This window comes from Hemitrygon akajei, chromosome 19 (assembly GCF_048418815.1).
Source record: "Hemitrygon akajei chromosome 19, sHemAka1.3, whole genome shotgun sequence".
Lineage (NCBI taxonomy): Eukaryota > Metazoa > Chordata > Chondrichthyes > Myliobatiformes > Dasyatidae > Hemitrygon > Hemitrygon akajei.
In genome coordinates, this window is record NC_133142.1 from 69,303,457 (window position 1) to 69,328,758 (window position 25,302).

Genomic DNA, 25,302 nt, shown 5'->3' on the forward strand with positions numbered 1-25,302 from the left:
GGCATTTTGAAGAATTCATGAGGGAGCTTTGACAATGGTGCAGATGTTATTATCCATGTGCTACTCATCAGTCTGAAATTTATAAGAGAACAAACAAAATAATTTCACAATGCTATTTCTGCACTGACAGGATAAAGAGAAATCTGAATTCGAAGTCGTCAGGGCAAAAGGTTCAGCTCCTCTGCTTGTAGATTTCTATTTGAAGATTGTGAAGGTTGTTTCCAATTTGTAAATGTAACCACATGTGAACATGTCAATTACCTCATTTCAGCATCAGATTAACTCTTCCATTCTATCTACAAACAAAAATCTTTAGTGAAAGCAAAGAGATGCCACAGTCATTCTTCTACAAAGACTCTGATGGACAAGAGGATCTGATATTCAAAGGCATTTATTCCTGAATGTGTGGTAGTTTATCTCACACTGATGAAAGACTGCTGCCTAGACAGATAGATAGAGTGGCCTCTAAGTTGTACGTGTTTACTGCACAGTGATTTAGTTTATCTCTCTCAGTATAATCTGTCTCTCGAAAGATATTGTCATGCAAAACACTAATCTACACTGGTCATTCAGTAACTACAGCATTATGTGTTCAATCTGTTTTGTTTTCCTTACACTTGAGTAAGATGATATAATTAAATTTTACATTCAGTGATACATTATTGACAATAATCAGTCGCTATGTACTGAGTGCCATATTAGAGATGATCACAATAGGTGAGTTTCATATGAACAAACTGGCCTTAAAGATGAATACTCTCTGAAACAGCACTGATCAGCTCAAAGATCCCCATCCCAGCAATTTCTCAATTAATTTGATAAATCCTTCTTTAAATATTTCAACTTAAATGGCTGTTCTCAAACTCACTAGTCACATGTGTTAACAGTAATTTCTTTAAAAAAAGTAATTTCACCCGCTACTTATTGACACACATACTTCTGCTATCTACAAGGAAAGCAATAGCAATTGGCTTACAATTTCTCTAAAACTTATGACTCTGAAAATGCTCAATATAAATTTTGATTAGTGTCTACAAGATGCAACCCATTTCTTTAATGCACCCTGTGCAGGCAAACAAGAGCCATTCAAGTCTAACAGAGCCAGATGTACAGTCATATCCTGCTCTCCCCAAGCAGCATCTTGAATCTCAAACTCAGATCCTTCCCCTCCAGAGCACAAAGATCCAGCTGGCATTTTCATGCTGGGCTGAGAACTCTGCAATGTCAGGAGAAATGATAAATCATTTGCCCTTTCAGACAGATGTCAATGACTTCCTGGTGCTATTTCAAAGAACAGCAGGGTCATCATCACTGGTGGTCTTGCTAATATTTATCTCTCAGTCAACATAACTGAAGAGGTTTACCTGTTTATTATCCCATTGCTGCTTGTGGGAGCTTCCTTGAGAGCATTTCATTCATTAACTCTTTGATTACACTTCCTATATGGCACCTGGGATGTCTTTAAAATCACTGCATAATTGCAAGTAATTCCTTTAGTGTACCTGTAACAATTTTCTGCCCACAACTACCACTCTTTGCACTCCCTTTATCTGATGGTTGAACAGTGCTAAATTAGGGTAAACCAGAGCTGAATAATAGAAGTACCCAATGTTGTTGAATGATTATGAATGAAGTAAGCAATAGTTCAGTACCACCTGTAATTTATTTCTCACATCCAGAAGGTTACTGGGAAATATTCCACTCACTTGTAAAGTAAAACATTAAAGGAGAATTAAGTAACAGACACAAAATGCTGGAGGAACTCCGCAGGCCAGGTAGCATCTAGGAAAAGAGTACAGTCGATGTTTTGGGCTATCTGAATTAGCAACTTCTTGTTAAAAACACTGGGGTCACTGTTGTTTTTGTTCTTGCATTAACTTGCTGAACCCCTCCCATGGATTTTTCAGTCACTTGTTCCACGTTTTTGTGGGACACTCCATGAAAGGCAGTCAGCAACAGTGAAGCACTCTGATAGTGAGGATCCTGGTCCTGATCTGCCATTTGCCAGCTTCGGTCTTGGATTCACATAGACAAATGTTGCTTCCTTTTCCATGGGCATTCTCTGCACTTTCCCAGTGTAAATGTTTGTATGTATGTTAGGGTTTGGCTGGCAGTGGCTGTAGAACTGACGGTATGTTGTTTGCATTGTTTCCACCCCAGGGTGGGTGACTGTAATCAGCTGTCGAACACGAGGGACCAGCAGCTGAGGAATCATCACTGCTGTCGACTGTGGGTTTCTGTGATGCCAGAAATCTGCTTGATATGTGGATATTATTGGCCACTCCCGTTGACCCTCAGACTGAGTTGGAATCCAGGAAATTAAATCTTTCTTAAATTCACTGCTTCCTCCAAGAGCACTTTTTGTTCGATATTTCCCCTTATTCTACAGAAAAGGGAAAGAAAACTGTTTGGAGTTAAAGTCTTCAGCTAACAGTGTAGTGACTATTTACATAACCCTATACAGTTTACAACCTTCCCAGAGTGACAAAAGCACATATGACAGATTGATGCCTTTCACTGACGTTCTCCAAGTTTTGGCTGCAGTTGGAGAGTTTAATGCTGCAAGTATATTTAAACTTTGTGCATTTGTTTGACACTAGCTGGATCTGTTGTTCAGATATTGTACTCTAAACTGTACAAGAGTTAGTGATGGTAATGGAACATTTGGGGCAGAGCCAAAACCTGCATTCAAAAAAGCGGCACAATAAAAAAATATTTCATTACTGTGCCAGAATTTGAAGGGTGTTTCATCAAAGTGACTTTCACTGATGTAAAAACAACAGCATAATTTCTCAGTCAGCCTCAATGACACCTTGAGGAGGAATATTATGAGATTCATGTCAGAGAAGTCAGGCTCATAAGGTTTGGAACTGATGTGGGAGAAAGGCCAATAATATCACAGCGGGTAAAAACCTTTGGGCTCTTACATCTCTTCACATGCTGAGGTGGGCCTGTTGTTCAACTCTCTAGTGCTGCCAGCATGTTTGAAGTTCACAATTTATAATGAGGGTATTCTGGAATGCAGCAGAAACTGGAAAGTGAAGAATTGTCCAGCTCTTTGATGCCTGCCAGCTCAGTCCAATGAAGAGCAGAAGAAAACTATCAGTTTTATCGTGATGTTGTAAAAGGGTGAAATTTAAGGTGAGCAAGAATGGGGCTGTGGGGTGCAGGAAGGTGCTATTTATAATGTTGATGTTTATGGAGGAATTGGGTCTTCTTTCAGTTTTAGTCATGACTGGATATATTTTCCATGCCTTAGGAAAAGCAGCAGTGGAAGTGAGGTGAAAATGATGGAATGGAATGGATGGTCCAAGAAGGGCTGAAATTTTTTTCTGTTAGTTCACCATGGCTCTATCACACACTTATACTTCTGCAGCAGTAGTGGTAGATGGGTGTTACTCTCCTGACATCCATCCACCTCAAACACTAATACCCACATTCCTCATAACCCTAACTCTGACTGACCCCACCCTGACATTGATATCAGACAGATCTTCCAATCTGAATGGCTGTTTTCTGAAAAATACTCTATTTTTGACCAAATTTCACAGCTAACTGAGGGAAACCTTTCATCCCAGACCATTGTCTTCAATAGTATGAGTCCCTCTGTATAAATTCCAGTCTGGACCTGTTGCAATCCCCATTTTGGGCATGCATCTCCCCTTCAGTGTTGCCTTTGCCAATGTGAACCAATACAGGACATTCTCTATCCAGAGCATACACCAGTAGCACTGCATTGACAGAGCCCTCAGCTTTGTCAAGAACCCCTTCTATCCCATTGATGTTCCACTATCAGGCAGAAGTTGCCACAGGATAAGAACGAGGACTGTTAGACTGGGTAACAGCTTCTTCCCCCAGGGTGGGAGGCTTCTGAATGCCCTGATACCACCCCCTACACACTATTCATGACAACGCCAGTGGCAGTAAAACTATTGTATATTATATAGTATACAACTATATGTTGTATATGCACTGATGTCATCTTGTGCATCTACAGAACATATTTTTTATTATCTGTTAATATTATTGTGTTTTCTGTGCTGTATGAAATATATGTACAGTACTGTGATTTTCACCTTGGTCCTAGAGAAATGCTGTTTCATTTAATTGTATACATGTATACAGTTGAATAACAATAAACTTGAAATTGCTTGGCCCAAACAATTTGGGACCAGTTCTGTTGGTTTCAATGGTAGACACCGCATAATTGTACCCTTAAAGCCGGGAGGTCACATTTTTTGTAAACCAGGTCCAGGGAAATACTGGGTGAGATGACAGCAAGTTGCAGGAGAATGGATGTAGACTGGCAAGGCAATGATTTTTTGTATCTATATTTGAACTGAGATGTGCATTTACTAACGGACTTAAGATTTTTAGGACAGAAGAAATGTACAATAATCTAGAAATAAGGCAATAACCAAAATATGGGCTTAAAACTCAGCTTTGGCTTTGTACTTCAATGCTGCTCAAGATGTCATGATGCCCTAATACTATAACCCTTATTCTGGAATGACTTCAAATTCTGTTGCACAAGCTTGTAAACATTTTCCACCTGCAGACTCTGGCTGTGATCTGCACCAGCATTCTTCATTTTGCCAGACTTCATCTTTTTCCCAAGCTGGATTAGTGATTAAAGGAAGCAAAGGCTTTGAAATGTACCAGTCATAGACTGAAGCATATTACAATTCTGCATTTGAAGAGTTGAGACATTTCAAAGTGATAAACGCACTATTTGTTTTTATACACAAAAGACTACATAGAAAATTGAGGTTATGTAAAAAGGGCAATATGAAAAATTAATAACTCAAATGAAATAGCAAGTTTTTGTGCATGTGTGGGAATATAACAAAAGGTCAAAAAGGGAAATATTGGCTGTGAGTTTCTGTTTTTTTAAGTTTATGCTGACTTTTATAGATATCTGACATTGACTCCTTGAATGTCAGTCTTCATCAGAGCGGATTGGTGTTAATCTCCTGGGGCTCTGTCATTCAGCTGCCTTGACCCCCCTCAGCAGCTTAACTGGAGATACTGTGTACCAAGATATCACCAGGATAAGACTAGTCAGAAAAGAAATGAACATTTCATTATTATAAATAACTACACAATTGTAACAAAATCTATCTTGCATTTATACCATATTATTATTTTTATTAATGTATTCCTATTTGTGCTTATAAAGGACTGGTTTATATGACAAGGCTTCACAAAACCTCACTCACTTTATATTGATAGGCTGTGCAGTCAGTACAAGTCTTCATACCAGGTCTTAGGAGGAGGCTGATATTGCTAGGTACAACAAATGGATATATTGGAACATAAAAACATAGTGGCAGGCCATTTAATCCTTCGAGCCTGTTCCACATTCAGTGTTCTATCATATCTGTAGCCTGTTAGTGCTTCTTACCACTATCTATAATTTAAAAAAGAACAAACCTTCTCTTCCTTATTTTATTCAATGGCAGTCCAATACAGTCTTACATTTTTGTTGTTAACTGGATCAACCAAACTTTTAGAACTATTTTTATTCAAAGCTTGATTTACCTCTAACAACTGGTCTGCCATTAATTGCCGTATGCAGAAATTTGTTCTTAACTTCTACAGCAACAAACTGAGGGAGCATTAGAGGGGGGTAGAGGTATTATTGCAGGATTTTGAATTGATATGTTAACAATTCCTCTCCCCCCTACATATGTTGCTCATGCTACTAAATGTCTCCATCAGATAGTTTGCTGCTCTGAATTCTAGTATCTGCAGAATCCTTTGTCTTCCTAACTTCTACCATCCTTTGTTCCCTTTCTTCACCACTGTTACAATTGGCTATCATTTTGATCTTAGATACTTCAGTCAACAGAAATCATTTCTTTTTCAAATACGCTGTTTCTTCCCTTAATAGCTTGAAACCTTATATAACCCTGGTTTGTGCAATCTCTTCTCGTAAAGCTGAGTTGAGCTGACTGACAGCCTGTAGTTCTATGGGGACATGAGCCTGGCAACATACCTTTCTGTTTTTGTTATTTCTTAGAATTAGTTTTTCATTGCCTTTGGAGACTGAAGAGAACATTTTTAGAACCCTTTCTCACAGAGTTTTATTTTTAACCTCTTTAAGCTACTGTCAGGAGATTATTGGACAGAGGAGGGTACAGAGCACAAAGGGTTCTGCTTGATGGTTGCACGAAAAGCAACTCACCCCAACAGCTTCTGATTGCTGCACTCCCTCAGGGCTCTACCCAGCTGTTCGCTGAGTAGCCTTTGAACTTCCAGCTCTTGGATCCATCTGCATCCCGTACACTTTGCTCAGCAGTTCTTTGAACTGAGGTCCAGATCAGGCAGTCCTCAGTCAAATTTCATGAGAGATCAAAACAAAGCTGAAAATGCTGAATACCATAGCCATAGCAACAACTGCAACCCCCTACTATTTTAGCCCTATTAGTGTGATTACTCGTACAGATTTAATGCTAAGTATAACGTAAACATTGCTGCTTCCATTTATTGCCACATCCAATGTACCCAGCATACAGTACATAGGTAAGGAAAGCAATTCTTGGTAAGAAAAACACTCAGTATTCTTAAAAGGGAAATACAAAACAATTACATAATAATGTAAAAACACTAGCAACACACACAAAATGCTGGTGGAACGCATCAGGCCAGGCAGCATCTATAGGAAGAAGTACAGTTGACGTTTCGGGCTGAGACCCTTCGTCAGAACTAACTGAAAGAAAAGTTAGTAAGAGATTTGAAAGTAGGAGGGGGAAATCCAAAATGATAGGAGAAGACATGAGGGGCTGGGGTGAAGCTAAGAGCTGGAAAGCTGATTGGCAAAAGGGATACACTGCTGGAGAAGGGAAAGGATCATGGGACGGGAGGCCTAGGGAGAAAGAAAGGGGGAGGGGAGCACCAGAGGGAGATGGAGAACAGGCAGAGCGATGGGCAGAGAGAGAAAAAAAGGAGGGGTAGGAAAACACACACACACACACACACACACACATTAACAAATAATAAGGTGCATTTATGACACAAGTTAAAAAGAAGGCAGTATAACACTATTGGTGCTTCATAAGTGATACCTGGGTGGTGGCAGGCAGTTCAGTAGTCTTACTGGTGGAAGAAGCTCTTCTTTGGTGTCACACAAATGGCTTTATATTCCATGAATAATCCCAATCTGCCTTCCTCATTGTGTGGGAAAGCACAGATCTTGTTGACCTGAGAGCTGTCTTATTCCCTGATCTGAAGCGGGCAGCTTGATGTCTCAGGCATGCTTGGATCTCTCCTGTCGGCCATGGCCTCTGATTTGCCCTCATGTAGATATGTTGAACAATGGTGATACCCTCGATGTAGCCAGTCACAGATCTCACATATCCATTGATATTAATGCGATGGTCACAGGTAGCCACCTCCCTGAACGTGTTTTAGTCCATGCTCCCACAATGATGAGATTGCTCCTTCTGGCCAGGTCTTTATCTCCCTTTGAACAGGGTTGACTCGTTTAATTAGTGGGCTGTATGCAGAAGTTAGCAAAACAGATAGGTGGGCAAAGCGTCTGAGGTGGGGGTGGCAAGCAGTTTGGTATGCACCACGGATCTGAAACAACATCTAAAATAATCCAGGTCTAGTGCTGAAAGTTTGCTCTCGATTTGACCATTCATTTAGCTAAGCAGTACAACTACACTGGGTGGCACAGCAGCGTAGTAGTTAGTGTAATGCTGTTACAGTGCCAACAACTGGGGTTCAATTCTGCCACTGACTGTAAGGTGTTTGTATGTTCTGTAACTGTGTGTTTCCTCCAGGTGCTCCAGTTTCCTCCCACATTCCAAAGGAATATAGGTTAATTGGTCACGTGGATGTAACTGGGCCGTGTTGGCTCATTTGGCAGGAAGATCTTGTTGCTGTGCTGTATCTCTAAATTACATAATGGAAACTTAACCTTTTTGTAGAGAGTGGACAAATCCAATCTTGGAACCCTGCCAAGTACTCCAGTCATCAGCAAACTGGTGGTGACAGGGCTATCAAGTGATGCTTCGGACACGTCAGTGCAGTGAGTTGACTTATAGCCTCACTGGTTCTGGTTCAATCCTGCATAGATTTTGCATTTCTCCTTGTGACCCTGTAGGTTTCCGCCAGGTATTCTATTATCACCCACATTGCTAGGACAAGCAGATTGGAATAGACTGTCCCGGTTGGAATGATGTTGCATGCGCAACGTAGCTGATACTAAAGAGGTGAAGAGGTTAGTGGATTTGACAGAAACGTTAATGTTGGTTATCTTATCCTTCCAATGAATGAAAAGGATTTAGCATACTCAGCATGTACCATTAGAGAAATAGGCCAGATCTTTCTGAAATGAGAATGAACCATTTTAAAAATTATTTTAATGCTTAATGAGATGCATGGAACCATTCTGAGCCAGAGAGCTTGATTGGTATTCTCAGACAAAGCCACATGCTGTCGAATATCTGAACCTAACGTGGCAAGTTCAGCAGACAAATATAGCTCATTTTAGAATGGCAGATCACTGAGAATTCATAACACACTCCCTATTCGCTCATTTACACATTTCTCCAGCAAGATCCAGTTATTATGTCAAGCTAACTATGATTCCCATGATTCCCTGTAAATAAGAAGTGATTAGATTCTATAAGTACATTTCATGGATAGTTCCACAATTTACTTCTACTTAATTGATCCCTTTTTTCTCCTTTCTCTGCACATATACTGTCACTCACCTTCTCAAAGTGATTGACGTATTACTAGCTACTCTGAGAATTGGAAGCACTGGAGTCTTTGCATTAAGTACAGCTTTATTACTTACGTTCTCCATATACGTGGCACCGTCGTAAAACACCAGCTGACTATCGTGTTTGGAAAAGTTGTGCTTCAAAGGACTTTCCTAGAAAATAAGCATTTAACTTTGTTGATCAAAGTCTGGACCACAGTGTGTGAGATTGCTTTAATGTACAAGGAAAAAAATACATAACACTCCACTGGATACCCGAGTTTAAAAAGCAAGCTGGCCTGAATGGCAGCCAAGCTGCAGCACTAATCCCTGCTGTGCACTCACCATAAGTATACAGCAGATCGCTTCAGTGCTCTTTCAGAAGGGAGGGAGGCAAAAGCCAGGAAATTATAAGGCCTGAATTCAAGTTGACAAAACTATAGAATCCATTTGCTAAGGATGTGGTTTAGGGGTACTTGGCCTTAAAATAGGCCAAAGTCAGCAGGGTTTACTTAAGGGGAAATCTTGTCTGACAAATCTGTTAAAATCTTTGAGAAATACAGGCACGATAGACAAGGGAGAGTCAGTGGGTGTTGTTTACTTGGATTTTAAGAAGGCCTTTGATAAGACGCTGCACATGAGTCAGTCCCTAGTATTACAGGAAAGATATTAGCATGGACAGAAGAGATACAGAAGGCAAAGAATAGGAATAAAGGAAGTCCTTTCATGTTCACTGCCAATGATTAATGGTGTCCTGGAGGGATTGGTATTGTGTTTGCTACGTTTCATGTTATATGTTAATGATCTGGATGACAGATGATTGTAGATGATATAATGTTACATGGAGGGCAGGTAGTGTTGAGGAAGTAGGGAGACTGCAGAAGGATTTGGACAGATTAGGAGAATGGACAAAGAAGCGGCAGATGGAATACAGCACAGGGGAGTGTATGGTCATGCATTTTATTAGAAATAATAATTTTCTAAATGGGGAGAAATCAGGAATGCTAAGGAACTTGTAGTCCTGGTACAGGATTCCCTAAAGGTTAACTTGCAGGCTGAGTCAGTTGTAAGGAAGCCAAATGCAATTTTAGCAATCACTTTCACAGGACTAGAATTTAAAAGCAACTTTGTAATGCTGAAGTTTTATAAGGCATTGTCCAGCATGAATTTGAAGTATTGTGACTAGTTTTGGGCCCATATCTAAGGAGGGATGTAATGACATTGGAGATGGTCAAGAGGAATTTTATGAGAATGATCCCAGAAATGAATGGATTAACATATGAGGAACATTTCATTGCTCAGGACCTGTACTCACTGGAGTTTAGAAGAATTGGCGAAAGGGGGGGGGCATTGAAATTTATCAAATATTGAAGGGCCTAGATAGATTTCCTCCAGGTATTCTATTATCAGCCACATTGCTAGGACAAGGAGAGTAAGTTTCCTACAGTGGTGGAATCCAGGACCAGAGGGTACAGCCTCAGAGTAGCAAGATCTCCCTCTAAAACAGAGATGAGGAAGAATTTCTTTGGAAAGGGGGTGTGAATCAGTGGAATTTTCTTCCACAGATGGTTGTAGAGGCTAAGTCAATGAGTATATTAAATACGGAGGTGGATAGGTTTCTGTTTAGTCAGGGCATCGAAGGTTACGGGTAGATGGTTGGAGAATGGTTCTGAGAGGGGGAGCAGTCTCAATGAGCTGAATAGGCTAATTCTTCTCCTGTGCCTTATGATCATCCTGGTCACTTACTATCCTAAGTGGCCCACCCATACTAGACTATATTTTAGAAGATAAAGTTAAGGATTGTCCATTGCAAATTTAAAAATATATAAATCTAATAGATATTTATGAAAAATAAATAATTCAGTATTGATGGCAAGAAAGCATAATTCACCAAAAAAATGTAGTATTTATGCTGGACTTTGAATACCTTCTGATGAACTGTGACATTTCAGGGGAAAGTAAATTTTTCAGTAATCACTGGATACAAAGATTGTGTGGCAAATTTCTCAAGAAAAGCTATGTATTAGGCCAAACGGTACGTGGTTCCAATTGTCATAGCTGATATTCACATTTCACACTTCAGTGAAAATTTAACAGATTCTTCATTAGTTGCGATTCTATGGTTGTCAATTCCAGCAAGGAATTGGTCATTTAACACTTTGAAAACAGATTTAGTGCAGAGAAAATTCTGATGGAGATTTCAAGTATTAATTTTCCAGTCTATTTAATTTTCATTATGGTCTTTATATAAATGCTTAGGTGCAAAATCTCCAGAAGACTATATTTACATATTCAATTGATTATTGAATTCATCAAAGCATGGATTCATCACTGCACAGCACAGAAACAGGCTCCTCATCCAATCACATCCAAGTTGACCTTTTTATCCATTTCTTGTTTTTGAATCCCTAATATGGGAAAAAGACAATGAATATTTACCCTGTCTATGCCAAAGTAGCTGTAACATTCATAGCAATTCAGGAAAAGATTGCAATATCTACAGTAACTCCTGTTTCTCTTGACACAGAGCAAATGGATCATAAGTTCTAAAGGTTATGTTTTTGTGTGTCTCTGTCTCCATTCAGCCTTCAGCGTACTTGACATGGTTAAATTTCACCCTCTCTTATCAGCCTTGATAGATGTAGAAGCTGACACGTGACGTATATAAGATTCAGGTGGTACCACTTTATGAATTATGTGATCAACTATTCTTTATATTGTGAAGACTGTTTCAGAGACGATGATAAAAGGACATTCCTGGCCTGCTTTTGGGGAGAATCTCTATGTCTTTGAGGAAAAACTTCACAAGAAAACTAGACCTATGGTCAAAGAGAGAGAATGTAATATGGAAACAGATGGGGAGTTAACTGGGTTAGCAGAACCAACACAGTAGGCATGACCTCATTTGGCTGGCTTATTCAACAGCTCTTTATCCTAACTCAGGAACTGCCACACTAGTATTTATGGGAAACCATGAGGATCACTTCTGGAGTACTGAGACCAAGAGAGCCTAAGTGACTCTTTTGAGTTATGCCACATTTAACTTTCTAATGTGCAAGGAAAAATTTCTTCCTTGTAGAACTCTTCCACTGTCACCCAACTATCTGAAATCTCACAACCCAAACTGAGACATACTCTAAGCCCACAGACTAATGGCACCTTTGGCTTCCTGATCTCTTTTGGCTGGTTGCCAACATTGCAAACGGCAACAAAATGAACACTGCTGGAAGAACTCATCTAGTTGAGCAGCCTCTGTGGAAGGGAATGAATCGTACTGACGTGCACTTTCATCCAGAAATGTTGACAACTTCTTTCCATCCATTCCACCCTAGCCCCTACCCACAGTTGCTGCTCAACCCACTGAGCTCCTCATGAGTCTTTGCTCCAGATTCCAGCGTCTACAGCTCGGAAGCCGATCTAACAATGAAATTCCAGACTTTAACCTTCCAGGGCAGGCCAAAGAGGAGGTGGCCACCCACTCCACACATAGTGTAGAACTCGAGAATTGCTCCAAATCGTAACTACGGGCTCCCAAATCAGACTGAACAATAGAGAGAGATCCATTCCTGGAGGAGTCACAAATATTCCTACTCCCTTACTGAAAGATGTAGAATGCAAGCTTTTCTGTCTTTCCTCAGCCATTTCTCAGGATTCTTTAGCAGGGATCAGTCCACCATTAAAAATGTTTAACTTCTTTGTTTTTACAAAATTCATGTGGAAATAGGGCTCTTCATAACACCCACCTGTTTCCCCTCCCGCTCCAGCAAACATTTATTTGAAAGTAAGCTGTTTTTGGAATTGCTCTATTTAATCAAAGTGATTAAAATGAGGCCTTTGTTGATTATTGCTCATTTATTTGTAACAATATTGGGGGCTTCTTGTTTGGGGCATGCAATGATGGAACTAGGTGAGTTTCAATTCCACTAACATGGCTAATTTGTGCCACTGGTATAATTCACAATAAATACAATTTACAATACAGTGGATTGTAAAGACCAGTCTTCAGAGGCAGCAACAAATACTTCCATGTGAAGTAATTGCTAAACTCAATTAACCAGTCAACGTGAGTAACAACCACACAGTTTCCCATGAGGCGGCGTGGCACGGCAGCAGCGGCCTTTCAGACCTGGTGTTACTTTAATTTAATTTTCTATTTTAAGTTTGAATACATAACTTTTGATTAGGGCACATGGATAACAGAGCGACTATCTACCATTGCCAGATACTACTACAATACAGAGATCGCCCAAAAACAAACCTCCACAAAGATCTGCTGGCTGAATTACGCGACCTCAGCTTGCAATGGGCCTACAATCCTCAGAGTCGCCTGATGCTGGTAGCCGGTGATGGAGACTTTGTAAGCGATGTGCGAGGAAGTGGAAGCGAGGCAAGTGGGCAGGGGTCCGTGCCAGGCAAAAAGTGAACCCTAGCCGGCCGGCTGGCTCTCCCGTCCATTCTGCTCTCCAATGTCCGCTCCCTGGACAATAAACTGGACTACATCCGACTCCAACGAAATACTCGGCAGGAGTACAGAGTCTGCTGTGTGTATGTTTTTATAGAAACATGGCTCACTGAGGGAATTTCGGATGCTGCCATTCAGATGGACGGGCTCGCCTTGTTTCGAGCAGACAGGGATGCAACTCTCTCCGGTAAGACTCGCAGTGGTGGTGTGTGTATTTACATCAATATGGAATGGTGCAAGAACTCTGTGCTGGTTTCCAGATACTGCTCATCGCTAGTGGAGTTTGTGGCAGTTCAATGCAGACCATTTTACTTGCCACAGGAATTCACCTCTGTCCTTATATTCGGTGTCTACATTCCCCCCAGCGCTAATGCTAAGGAGGTGCTCTGTGAACTGTACGGGGCTATTAGTGAACTGCAGAACCACACCCTGATGGACTATTTATTGTTGCCAGTGATTTTAACCAGGCGAACCTTAAGTCAGTGCTCCCCAAATTCCACCAGTATGTGGACTTTGCAACAAGGGGATAGAAAGCTTTGGACCTAGTTTACACAAACATCCCCGAGCAGAGCCCCGACCCCACCTCTGTTACTCAGACCACATCTCAGTTATGCTAATCCCAGCATACAGACCGATTGTCAGGCGCTCCAGACCAGTTCAGAAACAGGTGAAAACCTGGCCAGTAGGAGCCATCTCTGCTCTCCAAGACTGCTTTGAGCACACTGACTGGCACATGTTCAGGGAGGCTGCAATTGATGGCGACTCTACCAACTTAGAGGAGTACACAGCATCAGTGACCAGCTACATCAGAAAGTGCATTGATGATGTTACTCTGTCCAAGACCATCACTACACGTGCCAACCAGAAGCCATGGATGACCGCCGAGATGCGTGCACTGCTGAGGACCCATGACTCCACCTTCAGAGCAGGCGACAAGGCAGCCCTAACAACAGCAAGGGCCAAACTGTCCCGGGCCATCAGAGGGGCAAAGTCTGCACATGCCCAGCAAATCCACAGTCACTTCCAGGACAGTGGCGACACGCGGTGCATGTGGAAGGGCATCCAGGACATCACCAATTACAGGACAACATCACCTGACTGTGCAGGTGATGCCTCCCTCCCAAATGCGCTGAATAACTTTTACGCTCGGTTTGAGGCAGAAAATGACGTGGCGGCGAGGAAGTCCACTCCTCCTACAAATGACCAGGTGCTGTGTCTCTCCGTGGCCAATGTGAGAAGAACCCTGTGCAGGGTCAACCCACGGAAGGCTGCTGGACCAGACAACATCCCTGGTAGAGTGCTCAGAGGATGTGCAGACCAGCTAGCAGATGTTCTCACTGACATCTTCAACATCTCCCTGAGCAGCGCCACCATTCCAACGTGCTTCAAGGCTGCCACCATCATCCCCGTGCCAAAGAAGTCTTCAGTGTCCTGCCTAAATGACTACCGTCCCGTTGCACTCTCATCCATCATCATTCGAGTGGCTCGTCATGAGGCATATCAAGACCCTGCTGCCCCCCTCACTGGACCCCCTGTAGATTGCGTACACTCAACAGATGACGCCATTGCCATCATCCTCCACCTGGCCCTAACCCACCTGGACAAAAAAGACACATACGTTCAGATGCTGTTCATAGACTTCAGTTCAGCATTCAACCCAATCATCCCTCAGAAACTGACTGGAAAGCTGAGCCTACTGGGCCTGAACACCTCCCTCTGCAACTGGATCCTAGACTTCCTGACTAGGAGACCTCAGTCAGTCTGGATCGGCAGCAGCATCTCCAACACCATCACACTGAGCATGGGGGCCCCCCAGGACTGTATGCTCAGTCCACTGCTGTTCACTCTGCTGACCCACGACTGTGCTGCAACACACAGCTCGAACCACATCATCAAGTTCACTGATGACATGACCGTGGTGGGTCTCATCAGCAAGAACGATGAGTCAGCTTACAGAGAGGAGGTGCAGCAGCTAATGGACTGGTGCAGAGCCAACAACCTGTCTCTTAATGTGAACAAAACAAAAGAGACGTTTGTTGACTTCAGGAGGGCATGGAACGACCACTCCCCGCTGAACATCGACAGATCCTCGGTAGAGATCGTTAAGTGCACCAGATTTCTTGGCACTCACCTGGCGGAGAATCTCACCTGGTCCCTCAACACCAGCTTTATAGCAAAGAAAGCCCAGCAGCATCTCTACTTTCTGCGAAGGCTGAGGAAAGTTCATTTCCCATCCCCCATCCTCACCACATTCTACAGGGGTTGTATTGAGAGCATCCTGAGCAGCTGCACCACTGCCTGGTTCGGAAATTGCACCATCTCGGATCGCAAGACCCTGCAGCGGATAGTGAGGTCAGCTGAGAAGATCATCAGGGTCTCTCTTCCCGCCATCACGGACATTTACACTACACGCTGCATCCGCAAAGGAAACAGCATTATGAAGGACCCTACACACCCCTCATACAATCTCTTCTCCCTCCTGCCATCTGGGAAAAGGCTCCGCAGCATTCGGGCTCTCAAGACCAGACTATGTAACAGTTTCTTCCCCCAAGCTATCAGACTCCTCAATACCCGGAGCCTGGACTGACACCTTGCTCTAATGTCCTGTTTATTATTTATTGTAATGCCTGCACTGTTTTGTGCACTTTATGCAGTCCAGTGTAGGTCTGTAGTCTAGTATAGTTGTGTTTTTTTTCTCTCTCTCTGTTTTTCACATAGTTCCGTCTAGTTTTTGTACTGTGTCATGTAACACCATGGTCCTGAAAACGTCATTTCATTTTTACTATGCACTGTACCAGCAGTTATGATCGAAATTACAATAAAATTGACTTGACTTATTAATCAGTGGATAATTAGAAAAAAAAGACCCCCACAAAACAAGAGGAAAGAATTGGTGCTATGGCTCTTAAGTTGACTTAACCCCTCTTATTTTACAGATTGTTTTACTAATGAGTACTTACTGATGTTTTGCATATAGTTTACCTGAAAAGTTTCTTCAAATTATTCTTGTTTTAGTTTAATCAACATTTCAAAATTCTTCAATACATGAACAAAAATTTATTTAGTCTGTTAAACCAAAGACTTTTTTATCTACTATACAATATGATAAATTCCTGACAATTTCTGAAGTTTAAATTTTCCAGCATGTGATGTTTGAAGTTGTAATATGCTGAGCTTATTTCTTCAGTGGTTTGATCAAGGCACGACTGTGCAAACGCATGGTTGTCAGCCAGTTAGAACAGCGAGAAGAGTTTAAAAGGAGACACCTTATAGAGCGGGTGTCAGAGTAGACTGAGCCAGAGTAGGAAGGCTTTGGCTCAACGGGGTTTCGGTGTTAACGGGTCGAGGCGAGGTAGGATGCCTGTGTAGAATACAGACAGGAAGTATGTGTGTGAGGCTGGTGTTCTGTGCTTGGTGTCAGATGTGGGAAGTCCTGGAGTCCCCCAGCCTCTCAAACGGCCACATCTGCGCCAGGTGTGCCGAGCTGCAGCTCCTTAGGGACCACGTTAGGGAACTGGAGATGCAGCTCGATGACCTTCATCTGGTCAGGGAGAGTGAGGAGGTGATAGAGAGGAGCCATAGGCAAGTAGTCACACTGGGGACTCGGGAGACAGATACATGGGTAACAGTCAGGAGAGGGAAGGGCAGGAGTCAGATGCTAGAGAGTGCCCCTGTGCCTGTCCCCCTTCACAATAAGTACTCCTGTCTGAGTACTATTGGGAAGTGCAGGCCTACCTGGGGGAAGCAACAGTGGCCGTGCCTCTGGCACAGGGTCTGGCCCTGTGGCTCAGAAGGGTAGGGAAAGGAAGAGGATGGCAGCAGTGATAGGGGACTTTATAGTTAGGGGGTCAGACAGACGATTCTGTGGACGCAGGAAAGAAACTCGGATGGTAGTTTGCCTCCCAGGTGCCAGGGTCCAGGATGTTTCAGATCGAGTCCAAGATATCCTGTGGTGGGAGGGAGAACAGCCAGAGGTCGTGGTACATATTGGTACTGTTACGAAGGATGAACAACTCTGATGGGCAGAAGGGTGCAGAGTCGCCCATGCCCCCACCCCTTTTGGAGAATCGTAAATCGCTACTATTTTGATGCTGTTATCAAGGAAGTAAGAGAGACAAAGGAAATCTGCCAGGGCAGTTGTTATTGATAACAGCTCATGAAAGTTAATGAGAGAGAGACACAGCTAAAAGGTTCCCCATGGTGGAATGGCTCCTACTAACAAAAGTAGGATTACCATTGATTACTGCTATTGGCTTTTGGAGAAGGATTGTTTACTTGGTACTGTTCTATTCATTGAAACCCCTCAGGGGACAACCAGAGTGGGCTGGTTTGATGGGTTACATCATCCCAACCTGATTGACACCTGAGACCCCGTGAGTGGGGATAAAAGTGAGGTCTGGAGTAACACCCCTCAGATGCACCAGGAGAAACGTTAGTGAGCAGCAGAAACCCACGAGACAGTGTGGGACATCAGAGACTGGACGAAGGGTCGGTAAATTTTAACTCACAGTGTTTTGTAGCGAGACCGGTGGGGGCTTGTGTGTGTGTCCACCCTTGCCTGGGTGATGAGTCCACCACAGAAGAACGGTCTAGCTAAAGGATGGAGGGGTCATATGTGAATGACCACAACAACTACGCATCGATGGATCAAAATCGTAAAGGAAGGTTGGCAAGATAAAAGCTGTTACTGTTTGCACGTTCTCTCTCTCTCCCCAACAATTGAAACACCACGACCAACAACTACCACAGCCTGCATGAACTGAACTGAACTTTATATTTCCATCTGACACTTCATTATCCCTTAGATAATGAAGTTTGCTTGTTTCATTAATGATTATTATTATACCTGCACTTTTAGGTTTAGTATTGCTAACGTATATTCTCTGTATATTTGCATTGATATTATTTTGTATATCTTTGCTAATAAATATTGTTGAAAATAGTATCACTAGACTCCAAAGGACACTTCTATCTTTGCTGGTAAGACACCCAGTTACGGGGTACGTAACAGTACCAATGGCATAGGTAGGAAAAGGGAAGAGGTTCTGAAAACAGACTACAGGGAAGGAAGTTGAGAAGCTGGACCTCAAAGTTAGTAATGTCAGGAGAGATATGTCTATTTTAATGAAAGGAGTATTATGAACAAAGCAGATTAGCTTAAAGCATGGATCAGTACTTGGAGCAATGACGTTGTGGCCATTACAGAGACTTGGATGGCTCGGGGACAGGAATGGTTACTTCAAGAGCCAGGTTTCAGATGTTTCAGAAAGGACAGGGAGGGAGGCAAAAGAGGTGGGGGCGTGGCACTGTTGATCAGAGATAGTGTCACGGCTGCAGAAAAGGAGGAAGTCAAGGAGGGATTGTCTACGGAGTCTCTGTGGGTGGAAGTTAGGAACAGGAAGGGGTCAATAACTCTACTGGGTGTTTTTTATAGACCTCTCAATAGTAACAGGGATATCGAGGAACAGATAGGGAGACAGATTCTGGAAAGGTGTAATAATAACAGGATTGTCATGGTGGGAGATTTTAATTTCCCAAATATTGATTGGTATCTCCCTAGAGCAAGGGGTTTAGATGGGGTGGAGTTTGTTAGGTGTGTTTAGGAAGGTTTCCTGACACAATATATAGATACGCCTGCAAGAGGAGAGGCTGTACTTGATCTAGTATTGGGAAATGAACCTGGTCAGGTGTCAGATCTCTCAGTGGGACAGCATTCTATCCCCTTTTCCATAGCATTGGAGAGGGTTAGGACAGACATGTTAGGAAAGCATTTAATTGGAGTAAGGGGAAATATGAGGCTATCAGACAGGAACTTGGAAGCATAAATTGAGACCAGATGTTCTCAGGGAAACATACGGAAGAAATGTGGCATATGTTCATGGGATATTTACATGGAGTTCTGTATAGGTATGTTCCAATGAGACAGGGAAAGGATGGTAGGGTACAGGAACTGTGTTGTACAAAGGCTGTAATAAATCTAGTCAGGAAGAAAAGAAAAGCTTACAAAAGGTTCAGAGAGCTAGGTAATGTTAGACATCTAGAACATTATAAGGCTAACAGGAAGTAGCTTAGGAATGAAATTAGGAGAGCCAGAAGGAGCCATGAGAAGGCCTTGGCAAACAGAATTAAGGAAAATCCCAAGACATTCTAAAAGTATGTGAAGAGCAAGAGGATAAGACATGAGAGAATAGGACCAATCAAGTGTGACAGTGGAAAATCGTGTATGGAACTGGAGGAGATAGCAGAGGTATTTAATGAGTACTTTGCTTCAGTATTCACTAAGGAAAAGGATCTTGGTGATTGTAGATATGACTTACAGCAGATTGAAAAGCTTGAGCATGTAGATATTAAGAAAGAGGATGAGCTGGAGCTTTCAGAAAGCATCAAGCTGGATAAATCACCGGAACCAGACGTGATGTACTCCAGGCTACTGTGGGAGGCAAGGGAGGAAATTGCTGAGCCACTGGCAATGATCTTTGCATCATCAGTGTGAACGGGAGAGGTTCCAGAGGAATGGAGGGTTGCATATGTTGTTCCCTAATTCAAGAAAGGGAGTAGAGATAGCCAGGAAATTATAGACCAGTGAATTTTACTTCAGTGGTTGGTAAGTTGATAAAAAAGACCCTGAGAGCTGGGATTTATGAACATTTGGAGAGGCATAATATGATTAGGAATAGTCAGCATGGCTTTGTCAAAGGTAGGTCATGCCTTACGAGCCTGATTGAAGTTTTTGAGGATGTGGCTAAACACATTGATGGAGGTAGCACAGTAGATGTATTGTATATGGATTTCAGCAAGGCATTTGATAAGGTACCCCATGCAAGGCTCATTGAGAAAGTAAGGGGGCACGGGATCCAAGGGGACATTGCTTTGTGGATCCAGGACTGGTTTGCCCGTGGAAAGCAAAGAGTAGTTGTAGATGGGTCATATTCTGCATGGAGGTCGATCACCTCCATGTGCCTTGGGGATCTGTTCTGGGACCCCTTCTCTTTGTGATTTTTATAAATGACCTGGATGAGGAAGTGGAGGGATGGGTTAGTAAATTTGCTGACGATACAAAGGTTGGGGGTGTTGTGGATAGTGTTAGAGGTTACAGCGGAACATCGATAGGATACAAAACTGGGCTGAGGAGTGACAGATGGAGTTCAACCCAGATAAGTGTGAGGTGGTTCATTTTGGTAGGTCAAGTATGATGGTAGAATGTTTGTAGTATTAATGGTAAGACTCTTGGCAGTGTGGAGGATCAGAGGGATCTTCAGGTCCGAGTCCACAGGACACTCAAAGCTGCCTCACAGGTTGACTCTGTAGTTAAGAAGGCATACGGTGGAATTGAGTTTAAGAGTCAAGAGGTAATGTTGCTGCTGTATAGGACCCTGGTCAGACCCCACTTGTAGTACTGTGCTCAGTTCTGGTCGCCTCACTATAGGAAGGATGTGGAAACTATAGAAAGGATGCAGAGGAGATTTACCAGGCTGTTGCATGGATTGGGAGCATGCCTTATGAGAATAGGTTGAGTGAACTCTCTCTGGAGCGACGGAGGGTGAGAGGTGACCTGATAGAGGTGTATAAGATGATGAGAGGTGTGGATAGTCAGAGACTTTTTCTCAGGGCTGAAATAGCTATCACAAGAGGGCATAGTTTTAAGGTGCTTGGAAGTAGGTACAGAGGAAATGTCAGGGGTAAGTTTTTTTACACAGAGAGTGGTCAGTGTGTGGAATGGGCTGCCGGCAATGGTGGTGGAGGTGGATGCAATAGGGTCTTTTAAGAGGCTCCTGAATAGGTACATGGATCTTAGAAAAACAGAGGGCTATGGGTATCCCTAGGTAATTTCTAAGGTAAGGACATGCTTGGCACAGCTTTGTGGGCCGAAGGGCCTGTAACGTGCTGTAGGTTTTCTATGTTTCTATGTTAAGCTCTAGATACAAGGTCAAAATCTTCCTTTTTCTTTTTTTTTTTATTTTTACAGCCACCTGTTGATACCATTTACCTTTATCAAAGAATTTCATAAAATGAAATTCTTCTGCTTGGAAATTTAGTTCATTAATTTTACACTGATTTTCAGACCAAGAAGAGCGATTAAGAATGACAATTTTAATTATATATAGCAATTTCATCATTATAAAATGAAAATAGTCTTATGTAAGATTAATTGAACAACATATGACATCAACCACATGAGACGTTACTCCAAAAGCTGAGTATTAGAGAATAAACACAAGAGCTTCTGCCAACGCTGGAAATTCAGAGCAACACACACAAAACATTGGTCAGACATCATCTATGAAAACGAATAAACAGTCGATGTTTCAGGCAGAGACCCTTCATCAGGACTGGAAAGGAAGGGGTAGAAGCCACAATCATATTAGTGCATACAATGCATTGACACCAGGAGTTAAATGAGACTCTAATAACAGAGAATGGCAGTGAAATTAGTTTTAAATTTTCTCTGCAAAAAAACACTGTAAGAGGTATATAATCTTCCAGCAGAGAAATCAACTCTTAGACAACCACATCCACGTTGACCTTTTTTTTTTATCCATCTACACTAATTCCGTTTGCCTGCATAAGACCACATCCACCCAAGTCTTATTTATATACAGTAAATGTTTGTCTAAATGCTTCTTAAGTTTGGTAATTGCATCTGATTCTCTTCTGGCAAGTAAGTTTTTCATTACACTGGCGTATATAACAATAAACTTGACTTTGACAGTGCATTCCATATATCCACCACCCCCAGTATCTTTTCTATGTTGGGCTCAACTCCCCCACTGTACCAGTTTTCCTTAACCCTCGATTCCTCAAATGAAAACATAAAATCTCTCTTCAATTGAAACGTTTTTCTTTGAAACAGCATTGCAATTCACACTAAGATGGGAGACTATATGTTACTATTATCCTCATTAGAACATAGCACAGGAACAAGCCCATATGTCCATGGTGTTGTGGCAAACTATTTAAACGCATACCGTTATCCCTCCTGCCTACACAATGTCCATATTCATCCATTCTCTGCACATTTATGTGCCTAGCAAAGAGCCCTTTAAATGCCTCTATTATACTTACCTACATCATCAGCTCTGGCAGTGTATTCAGGCACCCACAACCATCTGTGTAAAAAAAAACTTGCTTTCTTTGAATTTACCACCTTTTGCCTTAAGTGCATGCTTTCTAATATCAGGCATTTTGCCCCTAGAAAGGAAAGACACCAGCTACCACAGAGGCTGCTCAACTATGAGTTCTTCCAGCAGTGTTCACTTTGTTGCAGCTTGTAATGTCGGCAACCAGCCAAAACAGATCAGGAGGCCAAAGGCGCCAGTAGTTTGTGGGCTTAGAGTATGTCTCAGTCTCAGATAGTTGGCTGACAGTGGAAGTGCTTCAAACAGTGGAGTTCTCAGTCTGTCAACCTCTCCTTATAACACTAATCCAGGCAGCATCCTGGTAAAGCTGTGCTGCATCATCTCCAAAACCTTCATTTCCTTCCGAAAGCTGGGTGACCAGAAATGAAAACTGCTACACAACTTTCTGACTGGTGAAATCAATGCCTGGACTAATAAAGGCAAGCATGCTGTACAAAATAAATAGACACATAGACAGAGAGACAGGCAGATAATGGAGATCACCAGCAAACTCACAGAGATTTCAGCAATTAAAATAAAACTAAAGATTTATTACAGAAATTAACAAGAAAGAAACAAACTAGCAAGAGCTCAGGCAAACTACAAATCTTGACATACTGAAAGCACTCCCGATACACTGAAGAACTTGGTGTGAGCTTCACCCATCAAGGAACCACAATAACTGAGCAAGGAGGGGTTGAAATCCACGTAGGAACACCAAACTTTGAAAATAATATGCTAATTAAATTATCCTAAATTAAAGAAAAGTGTTAAATACAAAGAGCTTAATTTAGCAATCCCCAAGATCCCAAACAAGACAGCTGCAAAACAGCATGAAAAACCAGATCTGGTGCAAATACAAACAACTGAACACAGAAGGTGAACAGCCCAAGGAGGAAGCATATGCAGGAGGTGACACCAAGAAAAAAAAATGTCCGCATTCTAACTGAAAAAGCATCTTTTTAAAAAAACGACCCCTGGTTGTGACATAGGGCATAAATTTCAGAGTTTATACCACAGCAGCTTTAAAAGCGAAGCTTGTTTTACTGTGGTAGACAATAGGGACCAGGACTGGTGGAATGCAGATATGGTGGGGTGATACAGGGCTGCAGGAAGCTACCAATATAGAAAGGGTTGAGGCTGTGAAGAGATTTGAAAGCTGGACTGTTCCTTACCAGACAGCCAAACTGTGATGGGTGAATGTGGTTCAGTGCAATTTGGGCAGCAGAATAATCAGAACATTCATAAATTAGAAGCCAATGGGATGGTACAATCCCCATTTCCAATTCAGTGGTGGGATCTATTGGGTAAATATGTTCAACACGAAATGTTTACACTCACCCGAAGTCGCTTTAATAGTTTCTCGGGAGGGTGAGGCTTGGCCTGCAGTCTGTATTCTTGAAATATATCATTTCTCGATTTACTGCGAGCATGTCCATGGTATCCAGTCGGAAACTTGAGAGAAGGGAGAGGATCATTGTATAGATGAATGCCGGGCAATGCTTTCTTATGCAGAATGGAATCGTTGCTTTATGAAGTTCCAAAACCAAGTTCCTTACCCAAGATCCAGTGATAGCCTCAGCCATGGGCTTCCTTATCTGTGACTGGGTTTCCTTAGAGCCGGCGTCGAGCTTGTGTTGACACCTTTCCTCGACTGTTTATCCCGTTGCTAAACTACGCATTTGGGGGCGTGGTCGATTGGGATATGTTAGCAAAATACAAACCGCGCTGCTAAACTACAAGAATTGTCCTCAATGCTGAACGGTAACCTAATAGACCTTCGAGAAATCCTATGAATAAAGTAGCGATTGGCCGCCCTAACCAAACATTCTAAGTAAATTAAACTCAATGGGACAGATATTGTAAGATGTAGGACGTAACTATATTTCTCCTCTACAACGGCTAGTTAAAATTTCCCAAATCATCACGGGCATCAGCCTACCAGCCATCAAGGACATATACAGAAAGATGCCGAGAAAAGACCAGTAACATAACAAAGGATTCCACCCACCCTGCTCATAGACTGTTGGTCAGGGAAGGGGCTACGTAGCACCCTCGCCAGGCCCACTACACTCAATACTGTAATAGTTAATTCCCCCAGGCTGTTAGGTTGATTATCATCTCCAGCCATTAATCTACCCCACCTCACTACTTTATCATCCCCTGTCAGTCACCTTATGTACTCCTGTGCTGACCGTTACTTTATGTTCACGCAATTAGTCCATAAGCCAATCTCATGTACAATACTTATATTTATTGTTTTTTTATTATTGTGTTTTGTTGCTGCATCGGATCTGGAGCAACAATCATTTTGTTCTCCTTTACTCTTCCGTACTGAAGAATGATGATAAACAATCTTGAAATTAAGCATTAAGGACAAATGATAGAACGTGAGAAAAAAATAAGACTGTGTAATGACAATAGTGAATTCAAAGTGTACCGAAAGATGATACAAACAGAATAGACAGGAAACCGAGAGCTGGGAGTGAAGAGCGAGGCGCGTTTTCATATTTGTGGCCTCAGCGCTTCATTCAAGCCTTCAATATATCTCCCCGATTTAAGCTAAAGTCAGACGGAATTAAAGGTCAGTTGATTCTAATCGGAGCATAGTGTGCTATTTCACTCACAAGTCAAATTCTATCTTAAGGGTTCATCTTAAAACTGCACTGAATAATGGTGCCATGCTGTGTCTGGATCCTTGGGAAACAACAGATACGAGAGACTTGAGAGATTGTAAACACAAGAGACTGCAGACGCTGGAGCAACACACACAAAATGCTGGTGGAACTCATCCGGTCAGGCAGCATCTATGGAAATAAATAAACAGTCGATGTTTCGCGCCGAGACCCTTCTTCAGGAGTGGAAAGAATGAGAGATTGTAGGTGCTGGGAATCCTGGAACAGAAACACACTACTCTGTGCGGGGAATTGGACAGTTGACGTTTTGCATCGAGACCTTTCCTCTGGACTCGAAATGTGTCGACTCGAAATGCCGACTGTCCGTTTCCCTCC

General features: G+C 42.3%; 1 protein-coding gene across 2 annotated transcripts; it reads right to left on the reverse strand.

The window, feature by feature from the left end:
• Positions 1 to 811: 811 nt before the first annotated feature.
• LOC140742036 (ciliary microtubule inner protein 7-like) lies at positions 812 to 23,959 on the reverse strand. Of its 2 annotated transcripts, XM_073072743.1 has the most exons (4): positions 23,851 to 23,959; positions 23,633 to 23,746; positions 8,810 to 8,887; positions 812 to 2,383 (listed from the first exon to the last, which is right to left on the reverse strand). In XM_073072743.1, the coding sequence occupies exons 1-4, from the start codon at positions 23,875 to 23,877 to the stop codon at positions 1,904 to 1,906; spliced, it is 699 nt and encodes a 232-aa protein (XP_072928844.1). In that variant the 5' UTR covers positions 23,878 to 23,959; the 3' UTR covers positions 812 to 1,903. The 2 variants fall into 2 exon arrangements, with proteins under 2 accessions (XP_072928844.1, XP_072928845.1); XM_073072744.1 differs by lacking the exon at positions 8,810 to 8,887.
• Positions 23,960 to 25,302: the final 1,343 nt, after the last annotated feature.

Excerpts from the sequence above, each read along its gene's own strand:
- LOC140742036 (XM_073072743.1), bottom strand. The coding sequence starts at position 23,877 with ATGGCTGAGGCTATCACTGGATCTTGG. Across the intron at positions 23,747-23,850 it reads AGGCTATCACTGGATCTTGG|TTTCCGACTGGATACCATGG; the intron begins GTAAGGAACTTG and ends CCTTCTCTCAAG. Across the intron at positions 2,384-8,809 it reads GTGCCACGTATATGGAGAAC|AATAAGGGGAAATATCGAAC; the intron begins GTAAGTAATAAA and ends CCTTTTCTGTAG.